We start from the raw sequence: 18,575 nt of genomic DNA on the forward strand, positions 1-18,575 counted from the left end.
ACTAGAGTGATTTGATGTCCCTTTAGTAATTAAGAACTCTTGCAGATTTTGTTGTCTTTGGGGCATTTCAGAAACCCAGTAGACTAGGTAGGAACTGGTATCATCAACATCTTCTATCTGAGCTATATTTCCTTTCTCCTTCCTCCTTTTGGACAGTGGTTCTCAACATTCAGTTTGCAACATGTTTGGGGAGTCAAATGACCCTTTCACAGGGGTCACCGAAGACCATCAGAAAGCACGAACGTGAGGCTGGAGAGATGGCTCAGTGGTTAAGAGCACTGACTGCTCTTCCAGAGGACCTGAGTTCAAATCCCAGCAACCACATGGTGGCTCACAACCATCTGTAATGGGATCTGATGCCCTCTTCTGGTGTGTCTGAAGACAGCTACAGTGTACTTATATATAATAAATAAATAAATCTAGTAGAAGAAGGAGGAGGAGGAGGAACCAATTAGTTTCTAATGGTAGGGTCGCAGTGTCACGAAGGGGGAGGATCACTGCTTTTGCACAGTGATTTTACTGTCAGCTCCAGCAGTTTGGAAACGGACTAAGGACAAATGACATAGTTAGAAAGGAAATTACACATGCTGCTTTTTTGTACGTGTGTGTGATTTACTGTACTCTTGATTTAATAAAAAACAAGATACTCCAGTCTCATGTCGCTATGGTGAGATGATACACTTTAGAAAAAAAGATTGTATATGTGTGTGTGTGTGTGTGTGTGTGTGTGTGTGTGTGTGCACCTTTGAGGGAAGGTGTACATTAAGTGGGGTATGTGTGTATTATTTAAGTGTCTCTGTCTCTGTCTCTGTTTCTCTCTCCCTCTCTCGTTCTAGCTCTCTCTCTCTCTCAGTATGGCAGAAGTCAACCACAGATATCACTTCTCAGAAGCCATCCACCCCACTGTTTTTTTGTTTTTTGGTTTTTTTTGGTGGGACCTGAGAGTCACCAATAGACTAGACAGGTTCGCCAGCAGCACCAGCCATCCCCCTGTCTCCGCTTCCTGGTGCTGAGACTATCGATGAGTCCCATTTGATCATCACACGCATGCGTGCGTGCTGGGAACTGAATTGAGGAACTCGTGCTTGTGCAGCAAGCACCTTGTCACCCCAGCCCAAGTTGTTACACTTATAGCTTTCCTGCGAACAATCCTGTCCCCTTCCCCCAACCAGAGGATGACAGAATCTGCCCCAGTGGTCTGTAATTGCTGCTGAATAAATAAACTGTGCAAGTAGTGTTCTGAGGATATCGTATTTCCAGAAATATGTCTTCCTTTAAGTCGGGAGAGGCATCTGTTTGCTGTGTTACACCTGTTGGGTTGTGATATACATTGGACTCATTATATTAGTAGAAAGTCCTATGCTATGTGAGCTCACTGAGACTCTCCTGGGAGCCAGAATTACATATACACCCACCCCTTGCCTTTTCAGACCCAAGCATGTTTGTCCCAAACAAACTCTGTGGATGAGCTGCACCCTTCCCACCAGCCCTGTGACAGAGAGAATACAGCCAACAGCCCAAGCGTAAAACCATTGCATCCTTGAAAACCTTCTAGTACTCTACTTTTAATAGATGAATTGTTGTTCATCCCACGACAAGCCTGCAGTGGGAAGGAGAAGCCAGAATCGTGAGTGAAAGCTTACCACTGGGGACTTCAGCTAACTCCGACTTCCACAGCCGGCTTCGGCCCAACGTTCTCAGTACCTGATTTCGATGCCGTTCCTACTCTGTGTTGCTATCTGTTCTTCTACTGGGAAGTCCCACCAAGGGGGCATTCTGCTCTGCTCAGGACTCCCAATATGTGAGCATGATAAATGGACAGATGTATGGACAGACGGATGAGTGGATGGCCAGCTGATGACTTAGGTAGATGGAAGACGGATGGATGGATGGATGGATGGATGGATGGATGATGGATACATAGGTGGATGGATGGATGGATAGATGGATGGATAGATGGATAGATGGATGGATGGATGAATGGATAGATGGACGGATGGATGGATGGATGATGGATGGATGGATGGATACATAGGTGGATGGATGGATGGATGGCTGGATGGATGGATGGATGGATGGATAGATGGATGGATGGGTAGATGGATGGATGAATGGATAGATGGATGGATAGATGGATGGATAGATGGATGGATGGATGAATGGATAGATGGATGGATGGACGGATAGATGGATGGATGGATGGATACATAGGTGGATGGATGGATAGATGGATGGATAGATGGATGGATGGATGGATACATAGGTGGATGGATGGATGGATGGATGGATGGATAGATGGATGAGCCGGATGGCCAGCTGTTTGACTTGGGTAGATGGAGATGGATGGATGGATGGGGTGGGGTGGATTCATTCCATCCATCCATCCATCCATCCATCTATCCATTCACACTATCCATCATCTATCCATCAATCCATTCATCCATTCATCACCCCATCCATCTACCACCCATTGATCTGTATGTCCATCAAGCCATGACCTCATCCATGTCCACATATGGGATGTCCAGTTACCATGCCACACAGATGAAGTTGGATGTGCAACCTGGACCTCAATGTCAACGGCGCATGTATGACAGCCATAGTTTTTCTCAGTCCACCAGGCTGGGATGTTCAACGGACCCAATCGGATGCTGCAGCCCTGGTTGATTCCTGGAGAACTGTCAGTTACCGGTCTATGCTGGAAAACCAAGCTGTGTTCTGATTCAGTGCGGTGGGCCAGCCACAATGGCCCAGGAAATGGTAGTGAAGCATCTGGAGATCTGCCTTGTTGGAAGGTGCCACCTCCCCAGATCAGGGCCTCAGTTAATCCTAGAGACACATTCCCATGAATGTTCTGCACGTGACTGGTTTTTACGCAGAGGGGATACTTGGATGTCATCCAATGTCTCCATTTTGAGGCACTGTCTCCTTTGAGCTTGGAGGCTTGACTGGTGCTTGCCAGAGCCCCCATCTCCCAGATCAGGTTATAACCCCATAGGGACTCAAAGTCAGGTCTTGACAGGTGCCACGGAGCCATTTCAACCCCATGGACTCACCCTTGTGGTTGTTTTTCTTTTTTTCAGAGCTGGGGACCAAACCCAGGGCCTTGTGCTTGCTAGGCAAGCGCTCTACCACTGAGCTAAGTCCCCAACCCCATCCTTTTCTATTTCTACAAAGACTACCCTTGCTTGACTTCGAGTGCATTGTTTTTCCAGGATGTTTCTGGCTATAACATCAATGAGGATGTAGAGTGGAAGGGAGATCTATCCCTTCTTAGCAGCATCCATCCATCCTGAGCAGCATCCTTCCCTCCTCAGCACCATCCATCCATCCCTCCTCAGCACCATCCATCCCTCCTCAGCACCATCCATCCCTCCTCAGCACCATCCATTCCTCCTAAGCACCATCCATCTGTCCTCAGCAGCATCCATCCCTCCTCAGCAGCATCCATCCCTCCTCAGCAGCATCCATCTCTCCTCAGCACCATTCATCCCTCCTCAGCAGCATCCATCCCTCCTCAGTAGCATCCATCTGTCCTCAGCAGCATCCATCCCTTCTCAGCCATCCATCCCTCCTCAGAACCATCCATTCATCTCTCCTCAGCAGCATGCATCTCTCCTCAGCACCATCCATCCCTCCTCAGCACTATCCATCCCCCAGCACCATCCATCTCTCCTCAGCACCATCCATCTCTCCTCAGCACCATTCATCCCTCCTCAGCAGCATCCATCCCTCCTCAGTAGCATCCATCTTTCTTCAGCAACATCCATCTCTCCTCAGCACCATCCATCCCTCCTCAGCACCATCCATCTCTCCTCAGCACCATCCATCCCTCCTCAGCACCATCCATCTTTCCTCAGCAGTGGGTCAGTGAGTGGAGTGTCAATGGAGAGACTCTAAAATGATACAAGAAGTTATTGACTTGAATGAGAAGAGTGGGTAACATCAATGGAATAGGAAAATCATTACTTTTGTCTACAGAGTTTTACAATTTGGATTTCAGTAAGACACCATGGTAGAGATGTCCTAAGGGTATGACTCTAAAAGGTTTGTGATCAGTATAGAATACAGGAACCATGGTGTAATGACATTCAATGGGTCTGTGGACATGGAGCTGACAGGAGAGATCTTGGTTACATAGAATACAGAAACCAGGGCTATGACAAGACAGAATTACGGCATAGAGGGCAGAATCTGGGGAAAGGACATCTTAAACTTTTGTTTAATGTTTATGAAAATGCAAACCAAAAATCTTTTTGTTCAAAGACAGTTAAGTAATGCATCTACAATAAAAGCACTACAAGGCTAAGTCCTACTTGACATATAATGTCAAATTATTTTAGAAATCACTGGATATGGGATTAGGAGGAATTATGTCCTATGCAGACCTTCATCTTAGCAAGTAATTATTAGCAATTTACCCTTAGCAATTTCTTATTGCTCTGCTTCTGTGCCTGGACTTTATGGAAAAATGTGTTTTTACACCTGTCTGGATACACTCCAAAGGTAAGCCAAACACAAAGGAAGTTGTTACTGCTACGACAGGTTTGAAAACACAAGCGGTAAATCCCCTTTACTCCCAAGAGAGAATGAAACCGGAAGCGGTGCTAAGCATGTGCTAAGGAGTGGGTTTAGAGGAGTGGGCGTGGTACTCTGCGGCTTGAAGGAGACAATGTTTCAAAGCTGCAGAAAGGAAGTAGACTCTCCGTTCAGTGTTACATATTAAGATTTTGCTTTCTTTCCGGTAAAAAAAAAAAAAAAGTACAGGTATGCAACAGAAGAGGCAGTTGTTGTTAGGATCTCACCATGTTAACTCTGGCCAACATGGAACTTGTATATAGACCAAACTCTAATTCACAGAGCTCTACCTGCCTCTTACCTCCAGAGTGCTGGGAGTAAAAGCATCCACTACCAAGCCGGATGAATGAGATGGTTGTTTTAAATGTTATTTATTTATTAATTTAGTTTACTTTTGAAACAAGGTCTCTAGCCTGACTGTTTGAATGCCTGGCACCACCTCCAAGTGCTGTAATTACAAGGTTTGCACCACCAAGCTGGGTTCAGTCTTATTTTGTGTGTGTGTGTGTGTGTGTGTGTGTGTGTGTGACATGTTTTCTTTTGTGTACATGTTTGTGTGTGTATGTCAAAGTTAGAGAGCAACTTGCTTGAGTTTGTTCACTCTTATAATCATGTAGGTCCTGGGGATTGCAAGGCTCTGGGCCATCCTGGAAACCCCTATTCCTTTCTATTAATTTTTAAAGATTAGATAAACAAAGCGATACATTTCATGACCACTCCTCTCTATCTCTTCCACCCCTCAGTTGCCCCGTGTGTTTTCCTTCGGACTCAGATGAAACAGGCAGTTTGCTGCTGGGTCATCAGCAGTACCACTGATCGCTGGTTTCAAGAGCCAGGCACTGTGACACGAGTCGCAGCACCGGCGTCGCGAAGCTGAGCTGGCAGACTAGGACCCTGGCCCAGCAACAGCCTGCACGCCTTCCAGCAGAACACTCAGAGGGGCCTGCGGCTACGGAGCGGCTCAGCAACACCCTTGCCAAACTAAGCCCGCTCTGCCTAGCCGCAGGCTCCGCCCCCACCTCAGCCCCGCCCACTGAACGGTGGGGGACACACTCCCGCCTCCCGTTTGCCCCGCCTCCTGCCGCAGACCGGAAGTCTGGGCCTCCCACAGTGCCCCGCGCGCGCGGCGGGCATGATAACAAGCCCCTGGAGTACCCACGCGGGTTTCGTGGCTGTGTGTAGGCACAGTGTCGCGTGGGACGAACCGGACGGCGCCGGGCCTATAGTCGTCGGCCCGAGGGATGGCGCTGTTCCGGGGAATGTGGGGCGTGCTAAGATCACTGGGGCGCACGGGGGTCGAGATGTGCGCGGGCTGCGGGGGCCGCATACCCTCGCCTGTCAGGTAGGCCGCGGGCAAGGGACGTCGTTCGTCCATCATCCGTCTCCTCGTTCCACCCGAATTCTCCGGGCCGCCTGGGGTCTCGCGCCTTTGGGTACCTGACCCCACTTCCTGTCACCTTCTACCTTTCGGTGCCTAGGGGCTCCTCCTTCCTTCTGCCTTGAAGGCGGGGCCTGGAGTTGTGGCGCGGAAGGCTCGCCCCTACTTTGCTCTGGCTACCAGGACTTGAGCAGCATCATTGCAGTCTCCTCTTTGGTTTGGCTAGGTCACCCAGGATTCTAGGACTACTTCACCCCTGCAGATCCCTCGTTGCTTTGGCTAGGTCACCCGCGCCTGCCCTGTTTGCAGGCTTCAGCCCAGCAGCCTTTTATTTTATTTTTGGTTAGGGCAGGGTGTTAAAGTAAGTCCTTAGGCCGGGAGTAGTCTGTTGTGGAGCCCTTGCATTTAATTGAATTCTTAGCACAACAGAGAGAAGGGAAACACACTCTAAAGTTATTAGCATTTTACTTTTTTGGTTGATTGGTTGATTTTTTTTTTTTAAGACGGGGTTTCTCAGCATAGCCCTGGCTGTCCTGGAACTCGGTTTTTAGACTAGGCTGGCCTTGAATTAACAGAGGCCCGCCTGCTCTGCCTTCCGAGTGCTGGGATTAATGGCTTGTGACATAACTGCTGGCCTAGTTTTTAGCATTTGAGTGAAGGTATTGGATATATAGCACTTTGGATGACTTTGTACGTAGAATCTGAAGTCTGTGTATGAATATTACGTATCTGACATAAGGTTCTTTTACTTGTATGTAGCCTTATCTGTATTCCGAAGTGTTTTTCCAGCTTGGGTAATTATCCAAAGAAACCTATGAGTTCATACCTTCGATTTTCTACAGAACAGCTACCCAAATTTAAAGCTAAACACCCAGGTAAGGAGTTTGGGACTTGTTATCTTCTCTGCTATGATTTTTTTTTTTAAACTGCAATCTTGATTTGTACTGTTAGAGAGTCTAGCAACAGTCATTTTCTTTGGTAGTCTGTTTTTTTGTTTTTGGTTTTTTTTTTTTTTTTTTTTACTAATAGAAGTTCCTTAAATATAAATGAGAACAATATTTTTATTTTATTTATTCATTTTTTTCTCTTTTTCTTTTTTTCGGAGCTGGAGACCGAACCCAGCTCTAACCACTGAGCTAAATCCCCAACCCGAGAACAATATTTTTAAAATAACTTATAGAGGACTGGAGAGATGCCCTTCCAGAGGTCCTGAGTTCAAATCCCTGCAACCACATGGTGGCTCACAGCCATCTGTAATGGCATCTGATGCCCTCTCCCGTGTCTGAAGACAGCGACAGTGTACTCATATACATAAAACGAATGAATCTTAAAAAGTAACACGTAGAGCGAAGAGAGCTGTAGAGAAAAAAGATAAAGTTGAGGTCTAATTGTTATGGGCAGTTGCTTCTGCCATAGGACATTGTTTCTAATGTTTTAAGGTGCAATAAAATAACTGACCAGGAAGTGTTTGTCTTATACAATATAATAATGGTCTGTATAAATCATTAACTTGACTGTAAATTATCTGAGCTCCTGAGAAGGGGGTGTGGGGGGGAATTTGCAAGTAGAAAAGTTTCCCACAAAGCCTAAGAAAGGGTTGTAGGGCCTTCATTTGAATATGTAGTGTAAGGTAATAGTTGAATTAATAAGTTAGTCCCTATGATTTCCAAAGTTGTTTTACTTGCAGCAGCTCACAGGACACAGGTGAAAGCCATACTAAAATTCTCCCATTGTGATAGGCGATTAAGAGACATGCCCAGGGGGCTGGGGAGATGGCTCAGCAGTTAAGAGCACTGACTGCTCTGCCAGAGGTCCTGAGTTCAGTTCCCAGCAACCACATGGTGACTCACAATCATCTGTAATGGGTTCTCTTCTGGTGTACAGTTTGAAGACGGCTACAGTGTACTCATATATAGAAAATAAATCTTTTAAAAAAAGGAGACATGCTTATATCCATTCTCCTATCTTCTAAAATGTTACTGACACATGGTTGATAAGCGGCTGTATCCCCAGTTAAGACCGAGGAAGAAATGGAGATGAATGGATTAATTTTACAACGGTGTTATATCTGAATGGCATTTCTGTAATTAAAGTACATGATACTATGGTATGAGCAGCACTAGTTTGTGATTTGTTTAGGTTTTGCTAAGAAATCTTAAAAGACATGACAGTATTTGAATTGAAATGCATATGTCATCAACTTGAGGAAGGTGGTGGTTACTCAAGTGCTTTATTTTACCCTAGCAGAGGGTTTTCAAGGACTGTCTTTGGTAATCCATAACATTCTCCCTAAAGCTAAAAAGTAGTTTTCTAGCATTTCCTGATAAAATTGTATTTGTATAGCGTAGAGACACATGTAATTTTCAAAAGGTTGTAGTTAACCCTGAGAAGTAAAATTGAGACATTTTCATTTCGTTCTCATTTGTAGATGCAAAAGTTTCAGAACTGATTAGAAAAATTGCAGCCATGTGGAGGGAGCTTCCGGAAGCAGAAAAAAAGGTGAGCACTCGCAGTTTAGCTTGCTGACAGCTCTGTAGACAGGGTGCATGTTTGCTCAGTGACCAGGAAACTCAACACCCTTTTCCTTTGGACAGACAGGGTTTCTGCTTGTGCTCATAGCTTGTCAACTAAGTAGACTGATTGGCCAGCAAGCTTCAGGGAACCCCCTGTGTCTGCCCCTCCCCGCCCCCATGTGTGTCTGTCATGGCAAACACTTTCCTTAGTGAGCCACCTTCTCGGTACCACCTCCCCCCTTAGCAGTTCTGTCCACCAGTAATCTCTCCCTATGTTTCGTAAGTGAGGTTGGTATGGATTGGCGGAGTGCAGGTGAGTGGTTGACAGTGGTTGGGAAGGAAGGCCAGATGCTGTCCTCACACCTTGATTCTTAGCGAGCCTGTGAAACTGCCTCGAGAGCACATCTTCACCCGGCTGGTCGGCTCCCTTCTCTGAGTCCAGCTGTCCTTCCCTGGCAGATGTGGGTTGAGTTCGTCAGCAGCACAGATCATTGATTTCATGTGCGTTTCATTCACAGGTGTATGAAGCGGATTTTAAAGCTGAGTGGAAGGTGTACAAAGAAGCTGTGAGCAAGTATAAAGAGCAGCTCACTCCGAGTCAGCTGATGGGCTTAGAGAAGGAAGCCCGGCAGAAACGCCTAAAGAAGAAAGCACAAATCAAGAGGAGAGTGAGTACCACTGAAGTACTGATCCCTGTGCAGAAGGGTCAGCATGACCCAGAGTGTGGGCACTCCGCTTAGGCAAGACCTAGAGGAACCTTCACGTTTGAATTGTCTGTAGAGGATCCTGACTTTAAAGGTGCTAATCCCCTCATTAGCACCTCAGAGGAGAAATGCCACTTAACTCAGGAAGGAGCTCTGTGCGCTAGGATCCTATTTTCTTCCAAAGAAATAGCTGCTTTGGTTTTCACTTGTGTTAATCTCAAGGCCATAGTTTCTAAGTCAGGCTATATGTTTATTTAGGGAATGTTCTTAGTTTCTATGTCAAACCCATGTAGATAAGACCTTAGACATTTAATGCCCTTGGTTTCCTAACACCTCCTAGATCCCTCCTCCCATTTATTTTTTAAGTGTGTGTGTATAAGTGTGTGTGTATAAGTGTGTAATGGCAGGAGAACCACTGTGGAGGTCAGAGGTAACTGTGGACTTAGTTGTCCTTTGACCCTTGCTGGGGTTATGCAATACACACCATTATCTGCTGTGCCATCTCACCTACCTAAGTACTTTCTCAATTCAGACATTTCTGTGCTGATCAAGTACAAAAAATAGATAGGAAAGGACAGTGCAGTATGTATCCCAGGAAATATGGGACCCAGCATAGGAAATGTTGTTTGTCCATCCCATAGTTCCCCTTCTTGGTAGCTGGCAAGAATTGAATACATCTTTGGAATTTTAAATGTTATGAGCCATGCAAGGAAGGAATGAGATAAGTTTACTTAAAAAATCAACCTATATTTATCAGGTTCAATGTAGGTGTGTTGGGCCAATATGATGATGCCCTGAAAGGATGTTATGGGGCTTTAAAAAATATTTTAAGGTTTTATATGTAAATGCTATGATTCAGTACATGGAAGCTATACAAATAACATGTCAAGGAAAAACCTTTCTGTGTGGATAAATGCTCCATTGTATTACAGTTTGTTTTTTTTTAAAGACGTTATGCTTGAACACATTTGACTTCCAAGGTGTAACAAGCATACTTCATATGTCAGCCCCACTGTGGTGGGTGTGGTGCGGGCGGTGTGTCTGTGCTGAGAAGTGGAGGGAAGAGGGACAAAGTGCAAGAGTTCCAGTGTTCATTTGGATTCTGATCCACGCTGTTTCTTTAGATAGTATGAGGCTTCCTCGTGACTGTATCTGATGCTTGAATTTTTGTTGTTTAGGAATTAATTTTGCTTGGAAAACCAAAAAGACCTCGATCAGCATATAACATTTACGTATCTGAAAGCTTCCAGGAGGCTAAGGATGAGTCGGCTCAGGTAAGCAAAACTGCAGGTGACCCTCAGGTTTGTGTGTACTCTAAAGTCATATAGGAAGTCATAGGTCTGTCTCATGTCACATGATGAAGGAAAATAGCAAGAATGGAAATTTATTGTGTCTCTTTCCTTGGAGCTGGGAGTACATTTCACTGGCAGAACCAGCTTGGTGTGCGTGATGCCTTGGTTTTATTCCCAGCACTGGGAAAAACAGAAGTTCTTGTTGTTATCACATGCAGTTATGTGCGTGCCTACCATGCTCTGCCATACACTTTGTGGGTACACACTGGTACACCTTTCAAACTATTTCTAATTAAGTTAGCCTTCTGTTTTCATGGTTCACACAACTTATGTAATATAAACTCTTTACTCTTTTGAGAGAGAACATTTTTTACGTTGTGAAATGTTAAGAGTCTTCTAGAAGCTTCACTCCAGCATCCCTGGAAGGAACAAGCTTAAGGTTGTCTTGTTTTGTTTTGGGGTTGTGTATGACTTACTTCTTTCTCATGCCTTGTTCTTTAACAAAACTGCTTTTACCTGTGCCACAGGACTGTGCTGTGCATGTATACGTACTTGCTCACAAGAATGTGGGGACACAGGGTGTGTCCATCTCCCCTCAAGGCCACAGTGGTAGCTGTATTTCCTTTGTATGAAGTGCTGTCGTAAAGACGTACAGGTGTCCAGGCCACTGTGTCAGGCAGACATTTGTTCACAAGCCCTGCTGCTGTAGCGCGCGTGTAAAGTGCATGTGTAAGACATGGTTCTTCTCAGGCTTGTACTGGGTATTTCATTGCTTTTCTTTGGGATTTAAAAATTTGATTCATTTTACCAAAAATATATTTTTTAGTGTTCAATAAAACTTAACTTTTTCCAGAATAACCAAGATTAGCTTAGAAAAAAAGAAGTATTTATCTCTCTAAAGTATTTTTCTTTAACAGAAACAGCTTTGTAGCCTCTAACCATTAAACATTTTTTTAAAAATGTTAAAATTTTTTAAATTTTTAAAAGTTAGAATCTAGTGTAAGTCAAGAAAATTGATTCTTCAGGCTGTTTTCCAGGACCCAGTATTGTTTGTTCATTTCCACTTCTCAAGATGGATCAAATTTAGTAAGTCTTTCTTCCTTCTCGTACAATTTCAAACTCTGGCATCGTCTAGAACCATACTGTTAGTTACTTTTTCTTTTTTCTTTTTTCTTTTTTTTTAATTAGATATATTTCTTTACTTACATTTCAGATGTTATTCCCTTTTCTGGTTTCCTGTCCAGAAGCCCCCACTCCCCTCCTCCTCCCCCATATGGGTGCTCCCCCAATCCACCCCTCTTACTCACCCCCCTGACATTCTCCTACACTGGGGGTCCATCCTTGGCAGGACCAAGGGCTTCCCCTTCCACTGGTGCCCCAGCAAGTCTCTGCTACATATGCAGTTGGAGCCCTGCGTCAGTCCATGTATAGTCTTTCGGTAGTGGTTTAGTCCCTGAAACCCCTGGTTGCTTGGCATTGTTGTTCTTATGGGGTTTCAAGCTCCTTCAGCTCTTTTTATCCGTCCTCTAATTCCCCCAAAGGTGGTCCTCTTCTCAGTTCAGTGGTTAGCTGCTAGCATTGACCTCTGTACTGGACATGCTCTGGATGTGTCTCTCAGGAGAGATCTATATCCAGTCCCTTTCAGCATGTACTTTTTAGCTTCATCAATCTTACCTGGTTTTGGTGGCTGTATATATATGGGCCACATGTGGGGCAGGCTCTGAATCAACGTTCCTTCAGTCGCTGCTCTAAACTTTGCTTCCATATCCCCTCCTATGGATATATTTTTCCCCTTTTAAGAAGAAGTGAGAGCATCCGCATTTTGGTCATCCTTCTTCTTGAGCTTCCTGTGGTCTGTGGATTGCATCTTGGATATTTCGAGCTTTTGGGCTAATATCCACTTATCAGTGAGTGCTTACCACATGTGTTTTTCTGTGATTGGGTTACCTCACTCAGGATGATACTTTCTAGTTCATTCCATTTGCCTATGAATTTCATGGAGTCATTGTTTTTGATAGCTGAGTAGTACTCCATTGTGTAGATGCACCACATATTTTGAATCCATTCCTCTGTTGAAGGGCGTCTATGTTCTTTCCCGCTTCTGGCTATTATAAATAAGGTTGTTATGAACATAGTGGAGCACGTGTCTTTGTTGTATGTTGGGACATCTTTTGGGTATATGCCCAGGAGAGGTATAGCTGAGTCCTCAGGTAATGCAATGTCCAATTTTCTGAGGAAGCTCCAGACTGATTTCCAGAATGGTTGTACCAGTCTGCAATCCCACCAACAATGGAGGAGTGTTCCTCTTTCTCCACATCCTCGCCAGCATCTGCTGTTATTTGAGTTTTTTATCTTAGCCATTCTGACTGGTGTGAGGTGGAATCTCAGGGTTGTTTTGATTTGCATTTCCCTGATGACTAAGGATATTGAACATTTCTTTAGGTGCTTTTTGGTCATTCGATATTCCTCAGCTGAGAATGTTTTGTTTAGCTCTGTACCCCATTTTTTAATGGGGCTATTTGGCTCTCTGGAGTCTAACTTCTTGAGTTCTTTGTATATTTTGGACATTAGCCCTCTATCAGATGGTAGGATTGGTAAAGATCTTTTCCCAATCTGTTGGTTGCCATTTTGTCCTAATGACAGTGTCTTTTGCCTTACAGAAGCTTTGCAGTTTTATGAGGTCTCATTTGTCGATTCTTGATCTTAGCGCATAAGCCATTGGTGTTTTGTTCAGGAAATTTTCCCAGTGCCTATGTGTTTGAAACTCTTCCCCACTTTTTCTTCTATTAGTTTCAGTGTATCTGGTTTGATGTGGAGGTCCTTGATCCACTTGGACTTAAGCTTTGTACAGGGTGATAAGCATGGATCGATTTGCATTCTTCTACATGCTGACCTCCAGTTGAACCAGCACCATTTGCTGAAAATGCTATCTTTTTTCCATTGGATGGTTTTGGCTCCTTTGTCAAAAATCAAGTGACCATAGGTGTGTGGATTCATTTCTGGGTCTTCAATTCTGTTCCACTGGTCTATATGTCTGTCTCTGTACCAATACCATACAGTTTTTATCACTATTGCTCTGTAATACTGCTTGAAATCAGGGATGGTGATTCCCCCAAGTTCTTTTTTTTTTTTTTTTTTTTTTTGGTTCTTTTTTTTTTTTCAGAGCTGGGGACTGAACCCAGGGCCTTCGCTTCCTAGGCAAGCCAAGTTCTTTTATTGTTGAGTATAGTTTTCAATATCCTGGGTTTTTTGTTATTCCAAATGAATTTGCAAATTGCTCTTTTAATCTCTATGAAGAATTGAGTAGGAATTTTGATGGGGATTGCATTGAATCTGTAGATTACTTTTGGCAAAATGGCCATTTTTACTATATTAATCCTGCCAATCCATGAGCATGGGAGATCTTTCCATATTTGATCTTCCTCAATTTCTTCCTTCAGAGACTTGAAGTTCTAGTGCCCTAGAATTACCTAGCAGGCTGAATGGGCCCTGTCCTTAGTAATGGAAAGATAACTTGATTATAGTTTTGTTCATTTAAAAATAATGATAGAGATGAGTGAGGGCTCATGTTCATAATCCCAGTTCTTGAGAGACGAGGGCAGGTGAATCACATTTTCAAGGCTAGCTTAGATTACAGGGAGAATTCCTGGTCAGCAAGAGCCACATGAGAACTGCAAACACCCCAGACTTCCAGTGCTCATACAAATAGACTCACACGCACATACACATGTGTACTTATGCACATGTATACATACATGCACACATAAACATGTATACATAGACACAAACATATGTATATCTCCACATACATGCGGTGCTTATCAGCAGTTGAATACCCCCACATATTTACAAAAGAAGCATTATTCAAATTACCCAGTTTTATTTATGATTTTTTTGAATCTCAGTTTATTAGTCACTAACTCGGTATATCTAAATATGTTGTGTGATATTAGTTCAGTTTGAAATATCTCGTTTATTACAGTGTATGTCCAATATATGCCAGCATTTCAGTTCCTTCTGCATCAGTCTCTGTGTGCCTTTGCTTCTGTTTTTCTTGACTTATTCTCATTTTAGCTTTTCCTTAATTAAGAATATGTGGGAATAATATTTCAGGTTTTACATGCCTTAAAAACTGCCGTTTTCCCCTGTATTTCTAGATTGGACATAGAATTCTAGCTTCTTCGGCATTTCAGAATTACTACCTTTTGGCCTCTATGGTATTTGAGAAATACAGCCAGCACTTGGATAGTTCAGGCTAGAGGATGAGAAGTACAAAGCCATCCAAGGCTGTCCCCAAAACTGCAGATTAAGAAAATAAAATCTGGGGTTGGGGATTTAGCTCAGCGGTAGAGTGCTTGCCTAGGAAGCGCAAGGCCCTGGGTTCAGTCCCCAGCTCCAAAAAAAAAAACAAAAAAAAAGAAAATAAAGTCTGGGCGCCAAAGGCATATACAGCCAAGCCTGTACTGAGTTTTATCCCCTGGACCTGCATGGTGGAAGGAGAGACCTGCAAGTTGTCCTCCGACTTTCACATGTGTGCATGCATGTGCACACACAAAAGGAAAATGTAACACTAGAGACTTTTAGATGACAAACCAGTTTGGGTCTTTGCATATTGCTTTCTCTTGAGACCTTGAATATAGAGCTTCTAAGTTTGTCCTCTCACCTCCTTGTTTGCTCCTCAACTGTCTTCCTCTAGACCTGGTCTCTGTCTGTAGTGGTAAATATATGGCTCTACTAACCCGGGCTAGTGCCATCTCTGGCAGGCCATGGCATCTGCGGGGTATGTTCATCTTAATCAACAGAGTGTCTCTACCCTACTTCTAAGTTTCCAATTTTCATCCCAAGCTGTCAGCAGCTCCTCTGTGGCCCCAGCAGCAGCCACCCTCTTGCAACTCTCTGCTGTGAACTCTGTTCACAGTCCAGCATCCACTCCCTGTGGTTATAGTCACAACTTCCAGTAACCTGTGAAATCAAAACTCAGTAAGCTTGTGATTTATCAGATTTATATCAGTAAATCCTCACCCCGCAAAATATCCATATAATAAACTGAACCAATTAATATTAATATAAACTGCCTACCTAGATAAGACAAATTGTCCTATAAAAATACATTCCTTATGAAATATTCATAACTACCTGTGGCCCTTTGAGGCCACCCAGATCTGGGTCATCCTTCTCCTCCATTTTGGTTCTTCTTCCTTTCTCCTCTCTCCGAAACTCTGCCCACCTTTTTCACTGCCCTGTCATAGGCCTTGTGTTACCTTGTGCCTGCCCTCACCTGCACAGCGACAACAATGCACACCCGTCCCCAAGATACTGTATTCACCTATTTACAAGGTGCCCCTTAAGTGTGCCTGCTGCTTCCTGGACTCTTTGACTCTGGAGAGTGGGAGAATGGAGAGTGTTCTAGAAAATGCCAGAGTGGACATTTAAGCTTTTTACCTTCTCCTCTGTGATACCTACCTGGTGCTGCCCCTAGGAAATTGGGTTTTACCTTGTAACTCTTTTTTTTTTTTTCTTTTTTTTTCAGAGCTGGGGACCGAACCCAGGGCCTTACGCTTGCTAGGCAAGCACTCTACCACTGAGCAAATCCCCAACCCCTTACCTTGTAACTCTTACGCTTTCAGGTCCTCCCATCTGCCAGCAGATACTCCTCCAGCGTCAGTCAGCCTGTTACCACTCAGGCCTGCCACCGTCCACACTTGGTGTTGGCACTGCCCCCTTCTATTGGGTTTTGTCCATGTGCGTTAACTTAACCTAGAGTTTGAGGGAGTGTGCAGAACTACGGCAGGTTCTTCCCTATTAGTAAACAAGGCCGAGGGATGGAGCGGCCTCCTTCTCATGACACCACTTAGGTCAACTGCTGGGCTGAGGAGAATTAAGGACTACTTGATGGCACCTAAACACACACTCTACGCACAGAGTTCAGACTTAAACACAACTACAGGGAAGGAAAAACAACCTTGAAGTCAGTTCATGACAGAGTGGAGATCATACCTGAATACAAGCATTTTTAATCAAAACAAACTCTTTTTCATTTTATAAATACACCAGTTCAGTAGAAGTAAGTGTCAGTTGCTGTCGCTTGTGAGTGGCAGCTGAGTTCTTGGTGGGATAAATGAGGAATATTCTCCTTTGCTGTCTCAGTTGTACGTCTTAACTCTTTTGTCTTCCAGGGGAAATTGAAGCTTGTAAATCAGGCTTGGAAAAATCTGTCTCATGATGAAAAGCAGGTAGGCATTAAAGTTTCTGATTGTACATGTGTGTTAGAGGCCCAGGATGTGTTAGGGCAAGGCTTGGCTCATAGCCCAGCAGCAGGGATGGGGGTACTCAAAGACCACCTTGTTAGTTCCCACATGGCCTAGCGCTCAGTAGTGTTTGTCAGTAAATAAAGTGGCCTTAGAATGCGGCTTGTCCCACCTGTCCCTCGCTCTTCTCTCCCAAGTTCCTGAAACTAACAACCCACTAATCCTGGGAGAACACTTTTCCTAAACACTTTCTCTCAACCTTTTCTCACCTACATTTTATTTTAAAATTATTTCCGTATTCCCCCTTGGTGCATGGAGAATAGTGCTAATCATTTCTGTGTAGGTGGACACACTCCAAAGATTAGTTGGTATTTTCCAAGTAAAACATTATCACGTTCTTCTTCAGGCATATATTCAGCTTGCTAAAGATGATAGAATTCGTTATGACAATGAAATGAAGTCTTGGGAAGAGCAAATGGCTGAAGTTGGGCGAAGTGATCTCATCCGTCGCAGTGTGAAGCGATCCCCGGGAGACATCTCTGAGAATTAAGATTGAAGACAGAGTTGTCATTGGGATTGGGCACAAGAAGCTGGTTAAGTCTCAAAGCCTTAAGTTGTCAAACTTGAAAGGATAAAGGGGTTAACCTTTGACACTCAGTTCATTTTTCTGTAGCCCATGGACTTCTGCCCACTGAATGCATTTCTGTTGACCTTTTGAGCCTTGACAGTAGATCATGACGAGTTCTGCCTTTTGCTTAAGAACTGGAATCAAGACTGTGTGTGCATCTGCATGCAGTGATGAATCGTTCTGCATTTGATGGCGTAGACAGACTGAAGTGACTTTCACACTGGTGACAGTTTCGTGCGGGTTTGTGAAGTTCTTACACTGATGGCCATTACATGTGGGTGCCCCCTGTGTCCCAGGCCCAGAGCTGCTCACAGCTGTGGCAGAGCCATTGCATTTTCTAAGAACCTTCCAGGCTTTACTAGATGATGTGGTTCCTAGACATAATCATGTGTAGAGTTGATGTTTGTACACAATAAGTGATCATCGATGTCCTAACAGCATTTTATAGTAGGAGAGATTTACAAGTCTTTCTCAAATTAAGAAATTATGTACCAGGTCTATGCATATGTTTTTATTGCATAGAATAAAAACTCTAATTTTCCAAACATGTTTCTGAATGATGTATTTTAAGATGAATTATCTGATTAACAGGGTTTTTTTTTAATTTTAGGTAGGAACTTTTGTGAATTACTTTTTTTTTTTTTTTTTGGTTCTTTTTTTCGGAGCTGGGGACCAAACCCAGGGCCTTGTGCTTCCTAGGCAAGCGCTCTACCCCTGAGCTAAATCCCCAACCCCTGTGAACTAATTTTCATTTGAGATCATTCATAGAGCTTGTGTGGTGTAAACTCATAGAGCTTGTGTGGTGTAAACTCATAGAGCTTGTGTGGTGTAAACTCATAGAGCTTGTGTGGTGTAAACTCATAGAGCTCGTGTGGTGTAAACTCATAGAGCTTGTGTGATGTAAACTATAACTCGTGTAAACTCATAGAGCTGTGTGGTGTAAACTCATAGAGCTTGTGTGGTGTAAACTCATAGAGCTTGTGTGGTGTAAACTCAGAGCTTGTGTGATGTAAACTCATAGAGCTTGTGTGGTGTAAACTCATAGAGCTTGTGTGGTGTAAACTCATAGAGCTTGTGTGGTGTAAACTCATAGAGCTTGTGTGGTGTAAACTCATAGAGCTTGTGTGATGTAAACTCATAGAGCTTGTGTGGTGTAAACTCATAGAGCTTGTGTGGTGTAAACTCATAGAGCTCGTGTGGTGTAAACTTTTAAGTGAGAAAATGTGAAGACTAA

General features: G+C 43.8%; 1 protein-coding gene across 1 annotated transcript; it reads left to right on the forward strand.

Annotated features, from left to right (window-relative positions):
- The first annotated feature begins 5,679 nt into the window (after positions 1-5,679).
- On the forward strand, positions 5,680-17,888 carry Tfam (transcription factor A, mitochondrial). The gene is made up of 7 exons (XM_032888687.1): positions 5,680-5,920; positions 6,716-6,831; positions 8,385-8,455; positions 8,988-9,137; positions 10,352-10,447; positions 16,642-16,698; positions 17,120-17,888. Exons 1-7 carry the CDS (start codon positions 5,820-5,822, stop codon positions 17,261-17,263), a joined length of 735 nt encoding a protein of 244 aa, XP_032744578.1. The 5' UTR covers positions 5,680-5,819; the 3' UTR covers positions 17,264-17,888.
- Positions 17,889-18,575: the final 687 nt, after the last annotated feature.

This window comes from Rattus rattus, chromosome 18 (genome assembly GCF_011064425.1).
Source record: "Rattus rattus isolate New Zealand chromosome 18, Rrattus_CSIRO_v1, whole genome shotgun sequence".
Classification (NCBI taxonomy): domain Eukaryota; kingdom Metazoa; phylum Chordata; class Mammalia; order Rodentia; family Muridae; genus Rattus; species Rattus rattus.